Below are 25,202 nucleotides of genomic sequence, written 5' to 3'. Positions count from 1 at the left end.
ATTTACCACATCACGCTGTTATAAAACTCGATAGCGTTTCTACCAAGGTTCGTGTGGTTTTTAATGCCTCGGCTCCTTCGTCAAATGGACAAAGTTTAAATTCTTTACTCCATGTTGGTCCAATTTTACAAAATGATCTTACTCTTTTGATTATAAAATGGAAATTTCATCGATTTGTGTTCAATGCTGACATACAGAAGATGTATAGACAGATTCTGGTCGATGAAAATCATATTCCATATTAACGAATATTGTTCCGAAGTAATCCGAATAGTCCAATTTGTGATTACGAACTTAAAACTGTCACATTTGGTGTTAATTGCGCACCTTATCTTGCTATTCGGACACTATTACAATTAGCTGATGATGTTCAATCAATTTATCCCATTGCTAGTAGTATTCTTCGGAACTCCATGTATGTCGATGATGTCTTAGCTGGATTTCATACGCAACAGGAATCCATTAAAGCGAGAAATGAACTCATCCAAGCTTTAGATCCCGCTGGCTTTTCATTGAGAAAGTGGACGTCAAATTCCAAAGAAATCCTAGTTGATCTTCCACCAGACCATCTACTCCATGAAAAATTCCTTAAACTAGAGGACAACAGTTCAGCAAAAATGCTTGGTATTCGATGGAATGCGTGTTCTGATAACTTTTTTTTCGCGGCTGAGCCATTTCCCGAAACCGATAATTATACTAAAAGACAAGTTTTATCCAATATTGCGAAATTATTTGATCCCGCTGGTTGACTAGCACTATATATCCGAATGGTAGATTCCAATTCCATTTCCACTCATCTTATTTCCTCTAAAACTAAAGTGGCTCCAATCAAAACGTTGTCCATTCCGCGATTAGAACTTTGTGGTGCAGTTCTCTTAGCGGAGATGATAGACAATCTACTTAGCCGGTTGGATCTCAATCAATATTCCCTTTTCTGTTGGACTGATTCCACCATTGTACTGGCTTGGCTGGCAAAACCATCTTGTTGTTGGCAAACGTTCGTCGCGAACATAGTAACGAAGATTACTCAAGTAGTTTCTTGTTCGAATTGGAGACACGTAAGCTCGGAAGCGAATCCATCGGATTTAGCTAGCCGAGGCAAGATTTAATCCAAAATGAGTTATGGTGGTTTGGGCCTCATTGGCTTAAGGAAACAGAAGCAAATTGGCCAAACCCCTGTACGTCTAATATTCCCAGCACGAACTTAGAAGCCAAAGCAATAAAAGTACACTTCTCCTACTTTTCTAGTTTCGAAGATATTCTCGAACGATTTTCTTCTTTCAGTAGAGCAATGCGTGTTATGGCATATGCTTATCGGTTTTTCTATAGAACTCATCGTCGATATCGTTCTAGTTTCCATAAAACTTCACTTTTACTCTCTAAATCCGAAATAAGTTTTGTTAAAACTTATCTTATTTCCGTGTGGCAAAAAGCGTTCTATCCGAATGAGTACAAAGCCCTTTCTAGTAGGCAAACCATCTCGAAAACAAGTCCGATCTTTAACTTGAATCCGTTTCTCGATGCAGAAGGAATAATCCGATCGTGTGGTCGATTAGAATCTTCACCAGGACTTTCCTACGACGAAAAACGTCCATTTATCCTACCCTACAATTCTAGCTATTCAAGACTTTTAGTCAAATTTGTCCACGACATCAGTCTTCACGGCGGAAACCAATTAGTCTTGCGACTTTTAAGAACACAATTTTGGATCCCTAAGGCGAAAAACCTCATTAAAGCTACTATCAACAAGTGCAAAGTTTGCGTTATCTATAAAAAAAGTGCCAGAAGCAGATAATGGCAGCTTTGCCACCGGAAAGATCCGAAATAACCCGTCCGTTTGCTAATACTGGCTTAGACTTTGCAGGACCATTCGATGTCAAAAGTTATTCCGGCCGAGCATGTAGAATTTACAAGGGATACGTCTGCGTTTTGTGTGTTTCTCCACGAAGGCGATACATCTAGAAGCCACATCAGATTTGTCCACACAAGCGTTCTTGCGGCCTTCAGTCGTTTAGTCTCCCGTCGAGGATGTCCCCTAAATCTTTACTCCGATAACGGTACTACATTCGTAGGCGCTTCTAGAATCCTGGCAAGAGAGTTTATTCAAACTTCCAAACAACGCATCGAAGCTGATTATGCTCACCAAAATATCTCGTGGCATTTTATTCCAGCCGGGGCTCCGCATATGGGAGGCCTGTGGGAAGCTGGAGTAAAGTCGTTCAGCCCATTTTCGGAAGATAGCTGGCTGCTACAAGTATACGTTTGAGGAGTTGACAACTTTATTGTCCAAAATAGAGTCATGTCTTAACTCCAGGCCAATTTCGACAATTTCAAGTGATCCAACCGACCTATGTGCGCTGACACCAGGACACTTTCTGATTGGAACTCCAGTTTTAGCACCCATCGATCCGCAAGTAGATGATTCTTCCATTTCCTTAATAAACCGGTGGCAAAGACTCAAGGTAATCCACCAAAACTTCTGCCTGCGTTGGAAAAACTAGTATCTGAAAGAGATGAACAAACGTGTAAAATGGCAAAGGCCTGAGGTGAACCTTCAAGAAGGTTCTTTGGTAGTTGTCAAGGATGAAAACCTCCCTCCGAACTCGTGGCGACTTGGTCGAATTGTTAAAATTTATTCCGGTTCGGATAATCGAGTTCGCGTAGCCGACGTTCTAACACAGCGCGGAATAATAACTAGGCCTGTAGTTAAACTTGTGTTATTACCCGACGCATAGATTTCAGTTTCTTTCACTTTGACTTATTTGTACTCTTTTGTTTCAGTTCACCATGCCTAAAATATCTCCCACTAAATCTAAATCTACTCCCCGAAATTTCCCTGGAAACTACAAAGCCTTTCCCTGTCGCCTATGTAATCGACCACATCCACTTCGATTATGTCGAAAATTTTTAGACATGAATATGGCCGATCGTATCCGTGCAGTCCGTGATAACAAATATTGTACGAATTGTTTAGCACACGATCACTCCAAAGGCACCTGCTTCTCCAAACACGGATGTAAGCATTGTAGAAGATTTCACCATACACTATTACATGTCAACCCCAGATTAGTTAAAGACCTTTTGCCTTCAAATCGATCTCGATCACCATCTCCCGTTCCGCGTCCGTCGACTTCCTCTAGAGCTCGAAGTTCGTCCGTTAACAATCCATCAGCAGCTAAGTCTAATCCCATACCAACCTCGTTGACACAAATTATACATCAGAATACTTTGATCCTTCTCCCCACAGTCCTGGTAAAGATTGGATCTACAACCTCGCGCGCTCGCTGCTTATTAGACTCCAATTAGTCGTATTTCTAAGAGGTTGATTGATAAACTGGACTTAACTGCTTATACTCTAAAGGAAGAGACAATTTGTCCAATTGTTTTGAAATCGCGGTACGATTCAAACTCTAAGATTGAAGGTACATTTCGTGTTGACAATCGTATAACGATTCACACTCCAACCCAATCCTTGCCTGAAACTTATAAAAAGAACTTTCGAGACCTTTTCCTCGCAGACTCAAAATTCTACGAATCTGCGGCTATTGATATCGTAATCGGTGCTGACATTTATCCGAAGATCATATGCTAAGGCGTAAAGTACTATTTTTGGCTGGGTCATCTATGGACCCTGCTCGTTATGAACTAGTAAATTAATTAAATGCACTTTTAGGCTGAATTCTAAGCAAACTATAAAACATCCATATATTCTATAATTTATGAATTTCACTATCATATATCATATCATCATATATCCTAACTTACATTATACATTGTAAACCAATTATAAAAAAGAAATAATGAATTATATTTATCTAAAATGAACTGTTCTAATAACCATTTATTTTCTATTCCTAAACAGAAGCAACATCTTGGACACGGCCCGGATGACTCCTTCCATCTTTTCTCTTGCATATCCTGCAAAGGGGCGGCAATGTTAATGCCAAAAAACCTACTTCATTCTTTTGGCCTTAATATAAGTGATGAGCAAAGTTTTCCCTCTTTGCTCTAATCTATATAAAGGCTGAAAGTTATGAAAACTGAGGCTATCTCTTTCCCTCATAACGCCCAAAACCAACTGTCAACTTGGCCAAGGTGTCTAAAATGTAGCTTCCGTTCTAATCTAAGATTTTTGCTCTTCTTGTTTTTTTCAACATCCAAAGCCTAAGGTAATATTACTCATCAATAAACACCTTTTTTTTCCAAAATCCTAATTTTTTGCCTTTTGTTTTATTTCTAAATTTCATTGCATTGTCAATTGGGGTTTTGTTCCTGAGATAAACATAACACATTTATTTATTTTGTTTATCTAACATTGGCTCTGAGAAAGTTAATTATACTCCATCCAGATTCCATAAAAGCTTTTGAATAAACAATACTCATGACGCGTTTAATAATAAATTATGTGGCATTAGGTGATTTTCAGAAGTTATCCTTATATGGGAGCTAGTTATGGACCGATGCTGAAAAAATTCCTTATATGGAATGTAACCAATTATGGACCGATGTGGAAAATGTTCACGAATGATTTATATATATACAAAACAAATTCACGTCGAGTTTTACCCTGTTAGCTTTATTTATCAATGAATTATGCCATTTAAGTGATTTTCGGATGTGGACCTTATATGGGAGCTATGACCAATTATGGACCGATCCGAAAAAAAAAATCGTAAAGTAATTAATATTTATACACAGAATTAATATTATACACATCATGCCGAATTTTATCCCGATAGCTTTATTTATCAATGAATTAAGCTTGTTTAAGTGATTTTAGGATGTGGACCTTATATGGGAGCTAGTACCAATTGTGGACTGATCCGGAAAAAATTTCACTGAATGATTTATATCTATATACAAAACATATTCACCTCGAGTTCTACCCTGATAGCTTTATTAATCAATGAATTGTGCGCATTTGAGTGATTTTCGAATGTGGACCTTATATGGGAGCTATGACCGATTATGGACTGATCCGGAACAAATTTCGTAGAGTAATTCATATACACACAAAACACATTCATGTCGAATTTTATCCAGATAGCTTTATTTATCTATGAATTATGCTCGTTTAAGTGATTTTCTGATGTGAACCTTATATGGGAGCTATTATGGACCGATCCGAAAAAAAATTCCGTACAATGATTTATGTATATACAAAACATATTCATGTCGAATTTTATCCCGATAGCTTTATTTATCAATAAAATATGTTCATTTAAGTGATTTTCGAAAGTGGACCTTATATGGGAACTATGACCAATTGTGGACCGATACAGATCTAAGTCCATAGTTTTGATTCCTGTTCATATAATGTCAATATGTACAAAATTTTGTGTTGATTCCGATATATTTGAGAAATTTATTAACGATAAATTAATTTCCGGGAATATGTACCTTTGTATGGGGCTATGGGAAATTTTGGATCGATTGTTACAATTTTAAACATAATTAATCTCTAGATGGAAAAAATAGTCTGTGACAAAATTTGTCGAAGTTTCTGAGAAAACTACTCAAGAATTAGTAGTTTTACTCACAACTTTTTACGTTGTGAACCGATTTTGCTGATTTTCAATACCAAACTGCTTAGCAAAACAATGAATATTCCTAGTGAATTTGGTTGATGTCATTTGCTTAGTTTTAACGAGAGCGTGTTTTAACCAGACAGACAGACGGACATAGCTAAATCGACTCAGAATTTCATAAGGACCCAGAATATATATACTTTGTTGGGTCTCAGATGAATATTTTTTGGTATTAAGAAACCTTAATGTTGAATTTTACCTTAATTCCAAAGTTCTTCTAAATGAGGCTTTATATAGGAGTATAGGTCAAACATGGGCCGATCGTCATTAAATTTGGGAAAATGATATATTTTTAAATAACAGTTAGTTTTGTTGAGTTTCATTGCGATATAAATGGTTACAAGTCAATTTTAGACGTTTCAGACATTTTTTAAGGGGGGGTTTGTGTGGGGTCTAGGGTCAAATAAGGGCAATTCATTACAAAAATCTGCAGTGTCATTTATACTTATATAAAACTTATTTGTGCCAATTTTTAGAGAGATAATAGTATATTTGACGTAATTATGGCATAAAAAGCCCAAATCGGGAGGTACGGTTGTATGGGGGCTAGGTGAAATAATGGACCGATTTCAACCATTTCCAATACGCTTCGTCCTTGTGCTAAAAAACATGCTTGGTCCAAATTTCATCAAATTATCTTGAAAATTGCGGCGCACAAAGTTTACATGGACAGACAGCCAGCTGGAAGGACGGACATGTCTTAATCGACTCAAAAAATGATTATGACTCTCGGTATACTTTAAGGTGGGTGTAGGACCAATATTTTTGTGTGTTACAAACATCAGCATAAACGTATACATATACCCTCCCCACTATGGTGGGTATAATAACCAAATGATTTATCTATACACAGAACATACTCATGTCTAGTTTAATAGTAAATTATGTGGTATTAAGTGGTTTTCAGAAGTGAACCTACATAGTTGCATAATTTTACAATTTCTGGTAAAAACCTGGAAACATGATAAGTAAAGGAACAAAGCTTTTATTTAAATTCCTCCAAAATTAATTGTGAAATATTAAAAAAAATTTGTTCGTTTACAAAAAATAAAACTATTTCGGGCTATTCAACGGTGTAAAAATGCACAAAAAAATTAAAAAATGTGTTGTGTGTGTAAGGAAATTGTGTTAATTTAAAAAAAAACTTACCAGCTCCTTTTATGTAATGTTGCACTTTTTTTAATTATATTTATAATTTGCAAACAGCTTTGTTAAAGTATTTTCGCTTTAAAAATCAGACACAAAGCAAAAGTGTTGCCCGTTTTACGACCTTTTTAACAATATTTTACACCCTTTTGGTCCAACTTTCTCAACAGCACTATGCTAATACATACAGTGCTGTGCAAAATAATAGACTTATTTTTATTTGTTTATAATATATAAGTTTGTCATTTGTCATTCCGTTTGTAATTTCTATAATAAAAAGTCCCCTTTAATCGGTTTTTACTACAACTACCAAAAAGTCCCCTTTTATAGGTTCTCACTTCACAAACTTAATTTCATGTTTCTAGGTTCAATATTATAGAAATTTCAAAAAGTCCCTTTTGAAGAACGAAAAAGTCCCCATTATAGGTTCTCTCTTAATCCGGGCTCTACATACTTAATTTTATGTTTCTATGTTCAATATTATAGAAATTTAAAAAAGTACTTTTTGAAGAACGAAAAAGTACCAAAAAGTCTGCTTTTATGGGTTCTCACTTAATCCGGGCCATATATGCTTAATTTCATGTTTCTAGGTTCAATATTGTAGAAATTTCAAAAAGTACCTTTTGAAGAACGAAAAAGTACCAAGAAGTCCCCTTTTATAAATTCTCACTTAATCCGGACCATACGTTCTTATATGTTTCTAGGTTCAATATTATATAAAAAAATTGATCCCGCTACGAAGGTATATTGAAATTTTAAGCTTTTATTAATTTTATATATATATATATATAAATATACCTTCGTAGCGGGATCAATTTTTTTATGCCACAATTTCGGTTTTTCCAATATTTTAAAATTTTTTTTTATACCATTTGTTCCTATTAGGGTTACCAGACTAATAATTCGTCAAATACTCGACTTTATTTATTAACAAAAGTTATTATCATTTCAAAATAATGGTATCCATGCCTGATGCGAATATTAAAAAAGCATGGTAACATTCATATAATTTGGAACGATGAAATGGAATAACGGTGAATTTTTTGTAAAAGAAGAATATCGAGAATAACTGAACACATTAAAGGTTCAATTGTGTGCACTTATTAGTGTTTTTTCTTAAATTTATTAAAAAAAAAAAATATAAAAAATCAAATATAAAATAAAGATATATGTAAATAAGATATTCATATATTTAATTAATAAATATAAAGTGATTAAGTAATTCTTCAAAGGTACTTTTTGAAATTTCTATAATATTGAACCTAGAAACATGTAAGAACGTATGGTCCGGATTAAGTGAGAATTTATAAAAGGGGACTTTTTGGTACTTTTTCGTTCTTCAAAAGGTACATTTTGAAATTTCTACAATATTGAACCTAGAAACATGAAATTAAGCATATATGGCCCGGATTAAGTGAGAACCCATAAAAGCAGACTTTTTGGTACTTTTTCGTTCTTCAAAAAGTACTTTTTTAAATTTCTATAATATTGAACATAGAAACATAAAATTAAGTATGTAGAGCCCGGATTAAGAGAGAACCTATAATGGGGACTTTTTCGTTCTTCAAAAGGGACTTTTTGAAATTTCTATAATATTGAACCTAGAAACATGAAATTAAGTTTATGAAGTGAGAACCTATAAAAGGGGACTTTTTGGTAGTTTTTCGTTCTTCAAAAGGTACTTTTTGAAATTTCTACAATATTGAACCTAGAAACATGAAATTAAACATATATGGCCCGGATTAAGCGAGAACCCATAAAAGCGGACTTTTTGGTACTTTTTCGTTCTTCAAAAAGTACTTTTTAAAGTTTCTATAATATTGAAACTAGAAACATGAAATTTAGCATGTTGAGCCTGGATGAAGTAAAAACCGATTAAAGGGGACTTTTTATTACAGAAATTACAAACGGAATGACAAACTTATATATTATAAACAAATAAAAATAAGTCTATTATTTTGCACAGCACTGTATGTATTAGCATAGTGCTGTTGAGAAAGTTGGACCAAAAGGGTGTAAAATATTGTTAAAAAGGTCGTAAAACGGGCAACACTTTGCTTTGTGTCTGATTTTTAAAGCGAAAATACTTTAACAAAGCTGTTTGCAAATTATAAATATAATTAAAAAAAGTGCAACATTACATAAAAGGAGCTGGTAAGTTTTTTTTTAAATTAACACAATTTCCTTACACACACAACACATTTTTTAATTTTTTTGAGCATTTTTACACCGTTGAATAGCCCGAAATAGTTTTATTTTTTGTAAACGAACAAATTTTTTTTAATATTTCACAATTAATTTTGGAGGAATTTAAATAAAAGCTTTGTTCCTTTACTTATCATGTTTCCAGGTTTTTACCAGAAATTGTAAAATTATGCAACTATGTAGGTTCACTTCTGAAAACCACTTAATACCACATAATTTACTATTAAACTAGACATGAGTATGTTCTGTGTATAGATAAATCATTTGGTTATTATACCCACCATAGTGGGGAGGGTATATGTATACGTTTATGCTGATGTTTGTAACACACAAAAATATTGGACCTACACCCACCTTAAAGAATACCGAGAGTCATAATAATTTTTTGAGTCGATTAAGACATGTCCGTCCTTCCAGCTGGCTGTCTGTCCATGTAAACTTTGTGCGCCGCAATTTTCAAGATAATTTGATGAAATTTGGACCAAGCATGTTTTTTAGCACAGAGACGAAGCCTATTGAAAATGGTTGAAATCGGTCCATTATTTCACCTAGCCCCCATACAACCGTACCTCCCGATTTGGGCTTTTTATGCCATAATTACGTCAAATATACTATTATCATTTTCCCAAATTTAATGAGGATCGGCCCATGTTTGACCTATACTCCTATATAAAGCCTCATTTAGAAGAACTTTGGAATTAAGGTGAAATTCAACATTAAGGTTTCTTAATACCAAAAAATATTCATCTGAGACCCAACAAAGTATATATATTCTGGGTCCTTATGAAATTCTGAGTCGATTTAGCTATATCCGTCTGTCTGTCTGGTTAAAACACGCTCTCGTTAAAACTAAGCAAATGACATCAACCAAATTCACTAGGAATATTCATTGTTTTGCTAAGCAGTTTGGTATTGAAAATCAGCAAAATCGGTTCACAACGTAAAAAGTTGTGAGTAAAAATTTCAGACTACCTAAACAAAATTAAGTTTTTTTACCTAATTCTTGAGTAGTTTTCTCAGAAACTATCAAAGATAATTCGACAAATTTTGTCACAGACTATTTTTTCCATCTAGAGATTAATTATGTTTAAAATTGTAACAATCGATCCAAAATTTCCCATAGCCCCATACAAAGGTACATATTCCCGGAAATTAATTTATCGTTAATAAATTTCTCAAATATATCGGAATCAACACAAAATTTTGTACATATTGACATTATATGAACAGGAATCAAAACTATGGACTTAGATCTGTATCGGTCCACAATTGGTCATAGTTCCCATATAAGGTCCACTTTCGAAAATCACTTAAATGAACATATTTTATTGATAAATAAAGCTATCGGGATAAAATTCGACATGAATATGTTTTGTATATACATAAATCATTGTACGGAATTTTTTTTCGGATCGGTCCATAATAGCTCCCATATAAGGTTCACATCAGAAAATCACTTAAACGAGCATAATTCATAGATAAATAAAGCTATCTGGATAAAATTTGACATGAATGTGTTTTGTGTGTATATGAATTACTCTACGAAATTTGTTCCGGATCAGTCCATAATCGGTCATAGCTCCCATATAAGGTCCACATTCGAAAATCACTCAAATGCGCACAATTCATTGATTAATAAAGCTATCAGGGTAGAACTCGAGGTGAATATGTTTTGTATATAGATATAAATCATTCAGTGAAATTTTTTCCGGATCAGTCCACAATTGGTACTAGCTCCCATATAAGGTCCACATCCTAAAATCACTTAAACAAGCTTAATTCATTGATAAATAAAGCTATCGGGATAAAATTCGGCATGATGTGTATAATATTAATTCTGTGTATAAATATTAATTACTTTACGATTTTTTTTTCGGATCGGTCCATAATTGGTCATAGCTCCCATATAAGGTCCACATCCGAAAATCACTTAAATGGCATAATTCATTGATAAATAAAGCTAACAGGGTAAAACTCGACGTGAATTTGTTTTGTATATATATAAATCATTCGTGAACATTTTCCACATCGGTCCATAATTGGTTACATTCCATATAAGGAATTTTTTCAGCATCGGTCCATAACTAGCTCCCATATAAGGATAACTTCTGAAAATCACCTAATGCCACATAATTTATTATTAAACGCGTCACACAGTGGTATAGGAAAAAAAAAAGAGGGAAATAATTCGGTAACTTCTAAACGGTTAATCCGATTTTAATGAAATTTGGTGTGCACAAAGAGGAGGTGTTGTCGAGTTTAGGTTTTGAAGTTGGACCTTATAGGCCAACCAGGGGCCCGGCGGGGGGGTCATCAAATTAGGACACCTCGGCTATGTTAAATTTTTAAAACGATCCTATTTCTTCATTTGAGTTCCGATTTAAAAAAAATTTCGTATATAGAATCTCCTCATCGAGCACTATAAAATTAAAATTTTAAAATTTTTACCGTCCTTACTTTAGTTTTTTTTGATAATAGCAGTCCAAATATTCCCGATTTTCGCCATTTTGTTTTATTCGCTTAACAACAAGTTTATATATCAAGCAGTGAAAGAATTATGTAAAAATCATGACTGAGTCCAAAGTTATAGGCATTTTAATTTAAAAAATTAAAAAAAGGCGATTTTTTGTCATTTTTTTGGGAAAAAAGTATCTTTTTCTTTTTAAGTTATCTAAAAAGTTTCTAAGAAGATGTATATAGAATTTATACTTTTTGGAAAGCTGACTTTACATAAAATACGATAAATGAAACAAAACCTAAAAATTTTTGATACCGAGGGGACCAGGTCCATCCAAAAAAACCCTATTTTTTATGGAAAATTAAATTTTGAGCAAAAATTCTCAAATCGCATAGTCGATATCAAATTATAGTGACCTGTTTTATATGACCCAATATGTTCTTAATCATTTTGTAACGGGTTTCGATAACCCCGCCCCTGGTATGGATATAATAGGCAAAAAACTAAAAAATCCCATTTTTGGGATTTTTTAAAACTTTTTTGGGAATTCCGGGATTTCTAATAAGAAAATTCGAAATTTTGATTTAATTTTGGATTTTAAGTAAAAAAATCTACCTAACTGTAAAATTTCATCAAAAAATATTCATAAATAAAATTTTTATTGCAATTAGAAAAATTTGTATCTTCGCAAAAACTGAATAAAAAACATTTTTTAATTTTTTTTAAAAAAAGTATTCCGCGAATTTTTTAATTTTCAAAAATTATATACAGTTTTGAAAAATAGACAAAACTACCTTTCCATTGATATATAACATGCCTACCTAATGTTTTTTAAGTGACAAATTAATTAGGGAAAACTCAACATCTTTTAGAAAATTTGCCTAGCACTATTATTTTCATCCATAAGGTTAACTCTTAAATTTGTTACATATATGGATGAAAATAATAGTGCTAGGTAAATTTTCTAAAAGATGTTGAGTTTTCCCTAATTAATTTGTCACTTAAAAAACATTAGGTAGGCATGTTATATATCAATGGAAAGGTAATTTTGTCTATTTTTCAAAACTGTATATAATTTTTGAAAATTAAAAAATTCGCGGAATACTTTTTTTAAAAAAAATTAAAAAATGTTTTTTATTCAGTTTTTGCGAAGATACAAATTTTTCAAATTGCAATAAAAATTTTATTTATGAATATTTTTTGATGAAATTTTACAGTTAGGTAGATTTTTTTACTCAAAATCCAAAATTAAATAAAAATTTCGAATTTTCTTATTAGAAATCCCGGAATTCCCAAAAAAGTTTTAAAAAATCCCAAAAATGGGATTTTTTGGTTTTTTGCCTATTATATCCATACCAGGGGCGGGGTTATCGAAACCCGTTACAAAATGATTAAGAACTTATTGGGTCATATAAAACAGGTCACTATAATTTGATATCGACTATGCGATTTGAGAATTTTTGCTCAAAATTTAATTTTCCATAAAAAATAGGGTTTTTTTGGATGGACCTGGTCCCCCCGGTATCAAAAATTTTTAGGTTTTGTTTCATTTATCGTATTTTATGTAAAGTCAGCTTTCCAAAAAGTATAAATTCTATATACATCTTCTTAGAAACTTTTTAGATAACTTAAAAAGAAAAAGATACTTTTTTCCCAAAAAATGACAAAAAATCGCCTTTTTTTAATTTTTTAAATTTAAATGCCTATAACTTTGGACTCAGTCATGATTTTTACATAATTCTTTCACTGCTTGGTATATAAACTTGTTGTTAAGCAAATAAAAAAAAATGGCGAAAATCGGAAATATTTGGACCTGCTATTATCAAAAAAACTAAAGTAAGGACGGTAAAAATTTTAAAATTTTAATATTCAAATGCGAATATCTCCTAAACTATAAGAGATAATTTACTGCTACGACGACATTTTTTATAGTGCTCGATGAGGAGATTCTATATACGAAATTTTTTTTAAATCGGAACTCAAATGAAGAAATAGGATCGTTTTAAAAATTTAACATAGCCGAGGTGTCCTAATTTGAGGACCCCCCGCCGGGCCCCTGGTTGGCCTATAAGGTCCAAATTCAAAACCTAAACTCGACAACACCTCCTCTTTGTGCATACCAAATTTCATTAAAATCGGATTAACCGTTTAGAAGTTACCGAATTATTTCCCTCTTTTTTTTTTCCTATACCACTGTGCGTCATGAGTATTGTTTATTCAAAAGCTTTTATGGAATCTGGATGGAGTATAATTAACTTTCTCAGAGCCAATGTTAGATAAACAAAATAAATAAATGTATTATGTTTATCTCAGGAACAAAACCCCAATTGACAATGCAATGAAATTTAGAAATAAAACAAAAGGCAAAAAATTAGGATTTTGGAAAAAAAAAGGTGTTTATTGATGAGTAATATTACCTTAGGCTTTGGATGTTGAAAAAAACAAGAAGAGCAAAAATCTTAGATTAGAACGGAAGCTACATTTTAGACACCTTGGCCAAGTTGACAGTTGGTTTTGGGCGTTATGAGGGAAAGAGATAGCCTCAGTTTTCATAACTTTCAGCCTTTATATAGATTAGAGCAAAGAGGGAAAACTTTGCTCATCACTTATATTAAGGCCAAAAGAATGAAGTAGGTTTTTTGGCATTAACATTGCCGCCCCCTTGCAGGATATGCAAGAGAAAAGATGGAAGGAGTCATCCGGGCCGTGTCCAAGATGTTGCTTCTGTTTAGGAATAGAAAATAAATGGTTATTAGAACAGTTCATTTTAGATAAATATAATTCATTATTTCTTTTTTATAATTGGTGTACAATGTATAATGTAAGTTAGGATATATGATGATATGATATATGATAGTGAAATTCATAAATTATAGAATATATGGATGTTTTATAGTTTGCTTAGAATTCAGCCTAAAAGTGCATTTATTTAATTTACTAGTTCATAACGAGCAGTTCGGATCTCGCAGATATCTGGGGTCTTCTGAAAACTGATTTCAACATACAGAAAAAACACTAATAAGTGCAGACAATTGAACACTTTTGTCTTACACTGTATTTACTTAATCACTTTATATTTATTAATTAAATATATGAATATCTTATTTACATATATCTTTATTTTATATTTGATTTTTTATATTTTTTTTAATAAATTTAAGAAAAAACACTAATAAGTGCATACAATTGAACCTTTAATGTGTTCAGTTTATTCTCGATATTCTTCTTCTTTTACAAAAAATTCACCGTTATTCCATTTCATCGTTCCAAATTATATGAATGTTACCATGTTTTTTTAATATTCGCATCAGGCATGGATACCATTATTTTGAAATGATAATAACTTTTGTTAATAAATAAAGTCGAGTATTTGACGAATTATTAGTCTGGTAACCCTAATAGGAACAAAATGGTATAAAAAAAATTTAAAAATATTGGAAAAACCGAAATTGTGGCATAAAAATATTGATCCCGCTACGAAGGTATATTTAAATTTTAAGCTTTTATTAATTTTATTAATTATTAATTTTTTATTAATTTTTTTCTTTTTCAGAAATTATTATTGCTACTGCTGGAAAAACGGAACCGTGGTGGTGGTCGTGGTCGTGGTGGTGGCGTTGGCGTGGTGGTGGACAAACAGGTGGTCGCGGTGGACGCGCTTTTCCTGGTGGTGGCTATGAGGTAAAACAATTTTAAATTATTTTGATTTGTTTGTTATCAAATGTTCTTAAAAATTCAAACAACTTTTTTTCTAGTTGTCTCAAGAACAATATCCTCATCAGCAACAACGACCCCAAGAGCAACCATGTCCCCTACAGCAACCATGTCCCCAACAGCAACAATTGTCCCAACAACAACAGCAATTGTCCCAACAACAATGGCCCCAACAACAACAGCAATTGTCCCAACAACAACAATGGTGGCAACAACAACAGTGGTATCAACAGCAACAATGGCCCCAACAATTGACATTTGATGGGCCGCCACAGCCACAATATCCGCTACAGCAACAACCATTTGATGGGCCACCACAGCAGCCGCCGCAATATATGCTACAGCAGCAACCGCGGCAACAACTTATTGCTTTACATTGGCCCCAACAATTGTTGGAGCAACAACCGCCGTCGTTATTTGAAGGGCCACCACAGCAGCTACAGCAACAATCGCTGCCGCCGATTAACGAACCGCCGCAACGACCACTGAAGCAACAAGCATTGGAGAAACAACAGCCCCAGGGGCAACAAGATCCGAAGCAACAGCACGAGCCAGATCCGGAGCCCCAGCAACAAAAAGAGCCGGATCCGGAGCCCCAGGAATTACAAGAGCCGGATCCGGAGCCCCAGGAACTATAAGAGCCGTATCCGGAGCCCCAGGAACTACAAATTTAATATACATATATATTTAAGTTATAAAAAATCTATAAATTTATTTTTATATAAATATATAAATGCATTACAATATTCATACATATTAATCTTTTTATTTTAGATTTTAAGGTTCAGAAAAATGATTTTTTTTAAAGCACATCAACGATGCTTTGTGTAAACGATGCTTTATCTTTTCGTGAATAATTTTTATCAAAGTTATAATGGTATAAAGTTAAAAGCTAAAAAAATCCCAAAATTACGTTTTAATCTGAAACTCAAAAATAAAAGCGTGGGTATAATCCATAACGAAGGACCAAAAATACAAATGAAATTAATCTAAATATTTGAAATATTCGTGGATAAATTCACTTTTTTAAGTTTTTTCAACCTCTTCAAAAATATTTTTTTTTTATAAAACATTTTTTTATAAATTAATTAACCTGGTGAATTAATACATTAATTTACAATCATTAACTAAAAAATTATACTTTATTATACTAAAAGTATATAATTTTGTAAATTTTAATTAGCGGGTAGGATGTGCTTCATCAGTTTTTCTTAATAGAAAACACTCCATTTTCTGCACACAGTTTTGAAATAAATTTCATACATATGACCAAACTTTTTTCATTGCATTTAATGCAAAATCGTAACTTTTTCTAACGGCTTATCGATTTTGGTATTAGCTTCATTGCCAGCTACCGATTATTGTTAAGTGTTACCAAATTTAATTAGCGGCACAAGTAACACCGCGTTTTCAGCGAAAGAGAAATTTTGATGAAATTTCTTTTGCAGCTAACCTATCCCAGCTTATATACAATTAACTGCTTTTATCATTTTTAAATTTAAACGAATTATTAACTTTTTTACACTTTTTTAATGCAAAAACGCATTTTTTCCTTCGGTTTATCGATTTTCGATACCGGTCAGCTACCGGTTGATGTTTAATGTTACCAATTTAAAATTAAATTTTTTAATGCAAACCAATTCTTTCTATAAAAAGATTGATTACTGATAAAATTCAGAATTTAAAATTTGTTTATAATGCGAAAATTCGATTTGATTTACAGAACAGACATGTATGTTTATTTTTCTGAATTTTAGATTTAAATATAAATTCGATTTACAGAACACCAAATTCGGTTTAAAAAGTTTATCGGCTTAGAAACCGATTCCATTTACAGAACAGACATAAATACATATCTCGGAAACTAAATCTAGCCAGAAATTTTCATAACTCAATGTGTGGAAATAGATAGGAATCAGCATTTTTATTTTAAAGTCATTTTGAGTATTGTGTAGTGTTATTGATAGGCAGCTTAATAGTAATTTATAGCAGTTTCAGCATTTATGGTCACAATCATTACCTCAACACATTTATCGATAATACCGTCTTAATGGAATAACGTTGCTGTCTCTAGAACGTAGTATATAGTATACTACAGTACCTTTTCGATCAACTTCATCGGAATACATGGGTCCGAAGACGGCATCCAAAGCTGAGGGATAAATTGAAAAGGAACAAGTAAGAGTGTTATATTCGGCTATGCCGAATCTTATATACCCACCATCAAACCTCGTTTGACTCGAATGAAACTTACTTATGTCGAATTTCATCTATATACTCGTATTTTTTAGGCCAGTTATAAGCGTTAAAGTAATTTTCTGACGGGGACCTTATATAGGGGGTAGGGTCAATTATGGGTCGATCCTCATATAATTTGGTAGACTGAATTTGGTTCGTATTAAATTTATTTGTGTCGAATTTCATAACTACACTCGTATTTTTAAGCCATTAATGAGCGTTGCAGTTATTTTCTAAAGGGGACCTTATATGGGGGGTAGGGTCAATCATGGACCGATCCTCATAAAATTTTTTAGATAGATTTTGACTCGTATGAAACTTACTTATGTCGAATTTCATCTATATACTAGAATTTTTAAGCCAGTAATGAGCGTTAAAGTTATTTTCTGAAGGGGACCTTATATGGGGGGTAGGGTCAATTATGGACCGATCCTCATAAATTTTTGCATAGTGATGTTGGATCATATATCATATCGAATTTTATCGCTATATTCGTATTTTTAAACAAGTTATGGTTGTTAAAGCTGCTTTTCGAGGGGCCACTTGTGTGGGGCTATCAGAAAACGTGGACCGATATTGCCCATTTTCAATACCAAACAAACCTTACCTGTAAAAAATATTTATGTGAAATTTCAACCCTCTAGCTCTTTCCATTGGGACTCTATCGTGCTTTCAACAGACAGACAGACGGACGGACAGACATGGCTAGATCGTCTTAGAATTTAATGAGGACCCAGAATATATATACTTTTGTGGGTCTATGACCAATATTTCGATGTGTTACAAACGGAATGACAAAATCAATATATCTCCCATCTTTTTTGATGGTGGGTATAAAAAAACATAATTATATTTTAAAGTTTTTAAAGATTGAGTTTTATATTTTTACTACTCTTAATGTAGAAATCTATTAATCTATAATAGCAGTTTTCGCATATTATAACTACGACTTTTTTCTAGAATGCTCAAGTTTTGTTTTCAATTTAATCATAAACTAACCGATAGATTTTAAAGCCAAAAAATATGTAATTAATTATTTTTTATCCTAAAAAAGCACACTTTTTGGTAAACATTTTTATTTTCCATTCCTGATCTACCACTCATTCAGCTTCACGTTCTGATGGAGGAGTTACGCCAGATCTAAAACATGTACTTACTTACACTTCTTGGTGGCTTTGGTTGAGCATATTTTATATTTCTGGTCATGTACATAAGTAAATTGTGAATTCGACAATCGTTTCTGCAACAACTGCCCACGGTACTTCGAAGTCCTTCAGAGCACTGGGTACATCTTTTATCGTTATTGGCATCGATCAAATCTCAAACACTTTTGGCTTACTTCCTTAGCAAGTTTTTCTAAAATAGGAGCTGTGCGTTTTTTAGACGCAGGTATGTAAAACGACCTCTGTTTTCTTTTTTTCTGATCCTTGCAAGTGAATTGGTTGTCTTTTTTATTTACTCCTACATTCTGTATAACTGTTATTCCGAAGTTCCTGTATTATGTGTATAAGGGGTGCATCCTTTGGGCCAGTACCAAGACAACCTTTAGCTTTTTATGTCCTTGCATTAGAACCAAACAAAACCAGGCAAAGCTCCCTATTTATACCCTACACCACTTTAGTGGGGAGGGTATATTGGATTTGTGCTGATGTTTGTAACATACAAAAATATTCGTCCTAGACCCACCTTAAAGTATACCAATCGGCTTAGAATCGTTTTCTGAGTCGATTAAGCTATGTCCGTCCGTCCGTCTGGCTGGCTGGCTGTCCATGTAAACCTTGTGCGCAAGGTACAGGTCGCAATTTTCAAGATAATTGGATGAAATTTGGCACGCACGTTTTATTTGACCCAAGGACTATTGAAAATGGTTAAAATCGGTCCATTATTTCACCTAGCCCCTATAGAACAGAACCCCCCGAAAAGGGCTTCTGAGCTCATAATTATGTTAAATATACAGATATATCGATAAAATGCGGCACAACTAAGTTTTATAGAAGTCTTGATAACCCTGCCAAATTTCATAAAGATCGGGCACCATTTGACCCTAGCTCCCATACAAAGTCCCCTTCAGAAAATTTCTTGAATGTCCCAAATTAACTTATAAACACGAATATTGCGATGAAATTCAGCACAATAAAATATTATGTAAATATAAATATATTCACAAAATGTTATCGGGCTTGGTCCATATTTGCCCCTAGCCCCCACATAAAGCCTCTTTTAGAAAATTAGTTTTTCATCCATAAATTGCTTAAATGTATCGGAACAAGGTAATATTGAAGATAAATGCTTTATTATGAAAAATAAATCACATTTAATATTCATAACTGGTGTAGGGTATCATATGGTCGACCACGCCCGACTATACTTTCTTACTTGTTTTTAGAATGAAATGGAATAGTACAAAAACAAGTGTTGCCATACTCACAGAATTTCATTACAATCGAATATGGAATGTTTTCGTATTTACTTGTTCAGACAAACAAATGAATAAACAATTTTCACGTTTTAATATTTCTAATTATTACTTTTTAATTTTTATATACTTTTAACTAAATAATAATTCTACTTTTGATCAGAATGAAATTCTGTGGCAGGCATAATAATGAAGACATAAAATATGTCCTAAATATACATTTTCAAACAATTTAAAAAAATACAATTTCTTGAAAATAAAATAACATAAATTTTTTAAAAATATAATTTTAAGAGCAATTTCGTACAAAATAATTTTTTGAAAATTGCATAAAAATAAATTTTATGAAGATAGTTTACTACAAAAGATTAATAAAAATTTTGTGTAAGATATTTTTTTTATAAGAAAATTTTATAGAAAATAATTTTTTGAAAATTGTATACAAAATAAAATTTATGAAGATAGTTTACGACAAAAGATTTTTAAAATATTTTTCTATAAGAAAATTTTTAATGAGAATTTTTTAAATTTTCCATAAGAAAATTTTTAAATTTTCTATAAGATAAATTTTTCAATTTTCTACAAGAAATTTTTTTAAATTTTCTATAAAAACATTTTTTAAGTTTTCTATAAGCGAATTTTTTAAATTTTGTGTAAGAGAATTTTTTAAATTTTATGTAAGAGAAGTTTATTGATATAATTCTCTATTGATTAATATTAAAATTTAACACTTTAATATGGTATACCCTGTATTTATACTGCACTTTTTTAAAAAAGTACTAAAAATATAAAAATAAAATACTTTGTACTCTTTTATACAACTCTGGGAAAAAATGTGATAAAAAAGTATGTTTTGTTCAAATCGATCCCAAAATAAAACTGTACTAGTAAAATCACTGCAAACTAAAAAGTATATTCTATCTGTCAAGTTGATACTATGGATTCTGACAGACAGCGTACATTAAAGTTCATATATAAAAAACTATCAGCTGTGCTCTCTCATTCACCTACATAAATTCGGCTTTCTCAGATTTTTGTTGTTGTATTTCTGTGTGGATTTTTTATGCTGATCAGCAACTGAGTTGATTTTGTTTTGCAAGTTGACCCTTCAAACATTTAGAAGACAAAACCATTGCGCATCATCCCAGACGCCACGTCAGAAACACTTCTGGACGATTGTCAGACGAGAACGCACATTTTACAAAAACAAAATACATTGATTTCGAATTTTCATCTTCTAGAAATATACTTTTAAGTTACTTCCGGATGATAGTTAGAAGAGTGCATCCATTTTGCTTAAACAAAAAACCATGACTGTTGAATTTTTTTATCTGGAAGTATATGTTTTAGTGACTTCTGTATGAGAGTTGGGTGAGAACACACATTTTACAATAACAAAATACATTGTTTCCTAATTTGTATCTTCTTGATTTGTATGTTTATGTCACTTCTGGAAGACAGTTTGAAGAGTGTTCACATTAATGTTGTATTTTATTCATCTGGAAGTGTGGATTGTAGTCACTTCTAGACGATTGTCAGACGAGAGCGCACATTTTACAAAAACAAAATACATTGATTTCTAATTTTCGCCGTCTGGAAGTATACTTTTAGGTTACTTCCGGATGATAGTAAGAAGAGTACAAAAACAAAAAAATATAAATACTCCATTTTTAGCCAGAACGCGAAAAAAATAAAAATAAATAATGCAGAAATTTTGCTAAGTTCAGTGATGTTTTGTGTTTTGTCCAGTTTTAATTATTCATTGTAAAACTTAAATGAGTTATTGAATAATATTCATAATATTCATAGAAAAATAGTGTAATTAATATATTGTGAATCTTAAGTAATAAAAAACAATATGATAGTGTTGTGTTAAAAGTCAACTGTTAATAAACATTTAAGAAGGTTTTGTTAATTGGTGAAGTTTATTAAATATATACCAAAAAGTAATTATCTTCAAGGATTATATAAATAAAATTAAAAAGTAAGTTGTCATATTTTACATTAAAATACTATTTTAGGAATAAGTTAACAACTCTAAACGGCTTCCATTTCCATAATTTTTAAACGAAGTTCTAATATGTTTAACCTATTTAGATTTATTTGAGTTAAATCTTAACTTTCAATATTTTTTAAACTATTTGCGCGTTTAGGTCCTCTTTCTAGATTACGTATGATCACTTTGAGCTAAAATTTTATTTGTATTTCATTATCGTAACAAAAAAAAAATACATTAAAATTTTACTTAAGTATTTAAAGGCTAGCTGGAATCATTATATTCAAATTAATACTACTGTTTTATACATACATAAATTATTTTTTGACTTGGGTCACTCGACACGAAATTGCCTATATAAGATATTTAATATTAAAATCAGATATTTTTAAAACCACCTTTTTTAAATAAATACAATTCTATTAATTTTCATATAGCTTTGGATTTAATTATTTTAATTATAGGTACTTTTTTAGTTATTAACACCAGGTCTTTCTATGACCTTTATATGATACTAATATTATTAATATTGAACATGCCATTCCCAATATATTGAACCTAAGTAGACAGTTTTTGAACGTGTATAACTCCTTAATTAGAAGAAAGCAAACAAAAAATAGTATTGCAGTATTAGTGTCAAAAGCAATATCCTGTTTAGGGTCGTTAAGGTGTTTCTATCGTTAGTGATTGTAAATAATTTTAAAAATAATCCATGACTTAGTAATTTCAGATCTTTATAGACGGTTTAGTTTCAAGTTATTTAAAAAATGTTCACGAAAGGTAATGTTTTTATTGATTCAAAACAATAAATAAATTAATTAATTAATTTTTAATTATTTTATTTTTTTAGAAAGCAGTAGCTAATATTGTACCCCCTATTAAAATACTTCTAACTGAATTAAAATATAAAAAAGGGATCTGGTAAGTTATATATGTCTTATTTCATCACGCCGTTCCATTAAAAATGTCGATTATTTGCAGAAAATGTAAAAAATGGATCTGACCGTTTAAACTTTGGTGGGAAATGTATTGATCATAAGAGAATCCTATTTTTATTGCTTCCTAAAGTGTAACAGGTAATTTCAACAAATACAAAAGTACTTATGTACATATATTCAATATTAATTATAACATTATTTTTGTTTATTTCATTGAAGGATTAATGTGTTCCAAAATATAACTCTTACAATTTGATGGATTGATCATAAAATTTATGAAGAACTACAAAAATATTTTAGAGTCCAACGTTTTACAATTCCTGAAAATTATCTTATTATAAGGTAATAATTCTAAATTTTTGATACATATGTACATTAGACCGGCTCACTCTGTATGGAAAGCAAAAACGTGTTTTTGTTACCCCTCTCAAAATTCCCAAAATATTTTAAGTCTAGCGATGACCGTTCGTGAGCTGGACCAAATCAATAAAAGGTATTTTGGAATTATTTTTTTTTTAATTTTTGTTTGTTTTGCAACAAAATATCCAATACGGGGTATCGTTTTAAAGGTATTTTAAAGCCGCGTCCTATGATGTATTAATCATAAATAACCGTCTGTTTATAATTGTCATATTCCAAAATATTTAAAATGTTAGGTTTTTCACTAAGAAAAAATAAAATGTATGTACAATTTTGCGCACCACTAGACTTCAAAAAACCTTTCAAATGATACCACATACTGTATATATTGATTAAGAACTGCTGTATAATTTAAAACAAAATAACTAAAAAGGGACTTTTTTGTAACCGGTTCAGCTCACGAACGGCCATCGATAGAAATATTTTGGGAACCATTATAAAACATAACAAAGATTTTTTGAAGCTGGGTAAAATATTGAATTTAAGATGAAGAATCATCATATTACATAACAGCGAATATTTTGAGGGGGGTAACTCAAGCACCATTTTTTGTGAGCCCGTCTAATGTACATATATTACTTTTTTTAGATTAGTTGTTAAATCAATTATTTTTTCTACTATTTTAATTTCAATTATTTTAATAAAAACTATAAAATTTCATTTTATTTAGATTTATTTTTATAGATTTTATTTTGGTGAGTATACAAATAGAAGAAGAGAAAACTCATCTTCTAGAAGACGAGAATACTCATCTTCTAGAAGAAGAGAAAACTCATCTACTAGAAGATAAGATAGGAACACTTCTAGATGATACTAGGTAGTCACTTCAAGAAGTGACTTCCTAGTCACATCTAGAAGAGTCTTTGGCAATACCTTACTTCCAAGAGTCATCTAGAAGTTTCTTCTGCGGGTCTTCCAGAAGTATCTTCCACGTTACTCTTAGACGTTCCCCAGCTCGGCATCAGTTCTTCCCGACTGGTGACAAGAATTCTTATACTTCCGCAACATCGCTGGCGAGCTTTTAACACGTTTGGAAGTTTCATACGGGTAACTTCCGCAATAGAAAATGTTTGTAGGGGAGAGATAATCAACTAACACATGCTCAAACAAGGCGAATTCAGATAAGGTGGTGTTATTCGGTCAGCTGATTATTTTTTTCTTAATTCGCCTGGTTTATGTAGCTGTCAAAGTTTGTTATTGTTTACATTTTTATATTTAAAAATGTCCGTTAAACGGAGAAAAACTTCGTTAATATTTTGAATTATTTATGTAAAAAATCTAAAAATACCAAGCATCTCGTAAACAAATATCATTTTATTTAAATAATGGCATAATTGGTATGTATACAAATATGTTATTTAAGAAAAATATTTTTTTCTATTAAATATTAACATTACAAAATATCACACAATATAGTTTTATATTTTATATTAAAATTGTGTAGATAACGTGATTAACTAAAAAAAATCTCTTCCGGAACACTTTATATAAAGAAACACATATGAAGAATTTACTCGGCTGGCGGCAGCTGACTTCTACATATGGTTTAATTTTATTTTTTTTTTTAATTTTTAAACAATATTGTTTTATATATCCACTATGTAGATAAAGAGATTAACTAAAAAAAAGTCTGTTCCGGAACTCTTTATATAACAAAACCCATATGAAGTATTTACCCGTCCGGCGGCTGCTACATTATGGCCAAATATTGAAAATTACTCCGCCGGAGTAGAATTATCCATTCGCAACAAATATTAATTCATTCGTTATATAATATTTTCATGAATATATACTTTTTATACCCTCCACCACCATCAGTGGTGATAGAGGGTATATATAACTTTGTCATTCCGTGTGTAACACCAAGAAATATTCATCTGAGACCCAACAAAGTATATATATTCTGGGTCCTTATAAAATTCTGAGTCGATTTAGCTATGTCCGTCTGTCTGTCTGTCTGTGTAAAACACGTTCACGTTAAAACGAAGCAATATAATTTAACCAAATTCACCCAAAATATTCATTATCATCCGGTACAGTTTGGTATTGAAAATGAGCAAAATCGGTTTACATCGGGAAAAGT

At 31.7% G+C, this 25,202-nt stretch overlaps 1 protein-coding gene across 1 annotated transcript; it reads left to right on the top strand.

Annotated features, from left to right (window-relative positions):
* The first annotated feature begins 413 nt into the window (after window positions 1–413).
* On the top strand, window positions 414–15,750 carry LOC119602295 (putative mediator of RNA polymerase II transcription subunit 26). Its single transcript, XM_037953726.1, has 3 exons — window positions 414–624; window positions 14,951–15,078; window positions 15,153–15,750. Exons 1-3 carry the CDS (start codon window positions 414–416, stop codon window positions 15,747–15,749), a joined length of 936 nt encoding a protein of 311 aa, XP_037809654.1. The 3' UTR covers window position 15,750.
* The last annotated feature ends 9,452 nt before the right edge of the window (window positions 15,751–25,202 follow it).

Source organism: Lucilia sericata, unplaced genomic scaffold (assembly GCF_015586225.1).
Source record: "Lucilia sericata isolate MDLA Ls3-8-SP2 unplaced genomic scaffold, ASM1558622v1 Contig000219F_arrow, whole genome shotgun sequence".
Classification (NCBI taxonomy): Eukaryota; Metazoa; Arthropoda; class Insecta; order Diptera; family Calliphoridae; genus Lucilia; species Lucilia sericata.
This window is presented reverse-complemented; position numbering and strand designations above follow the sequence as displayed.

Bases quoted from the DNA above. Each gene is read 5' to 3' on its own strand.
- LOC119602295 (XM_037953726.1), top strand. From the start codon at position 414: ATGTATGTCGATGATGTCTTAGCTGGATTTCATACGCAACAGGAATCC. The intron at 625-14,950 runs GTATTCGATGGA...TTTCTTTTTCAG, and splicing joins CAGTTCAGCAAAAATGCTTG to AAATTATTATTGCTACTGCT. The intron at 15,079-15,152 runs GTAAAACAATTT...CTTTTTTTCTAG, and splicing joins TTCCTGGTGGTGGCTATGAG to TTGTCTCAAGAACAATATCC.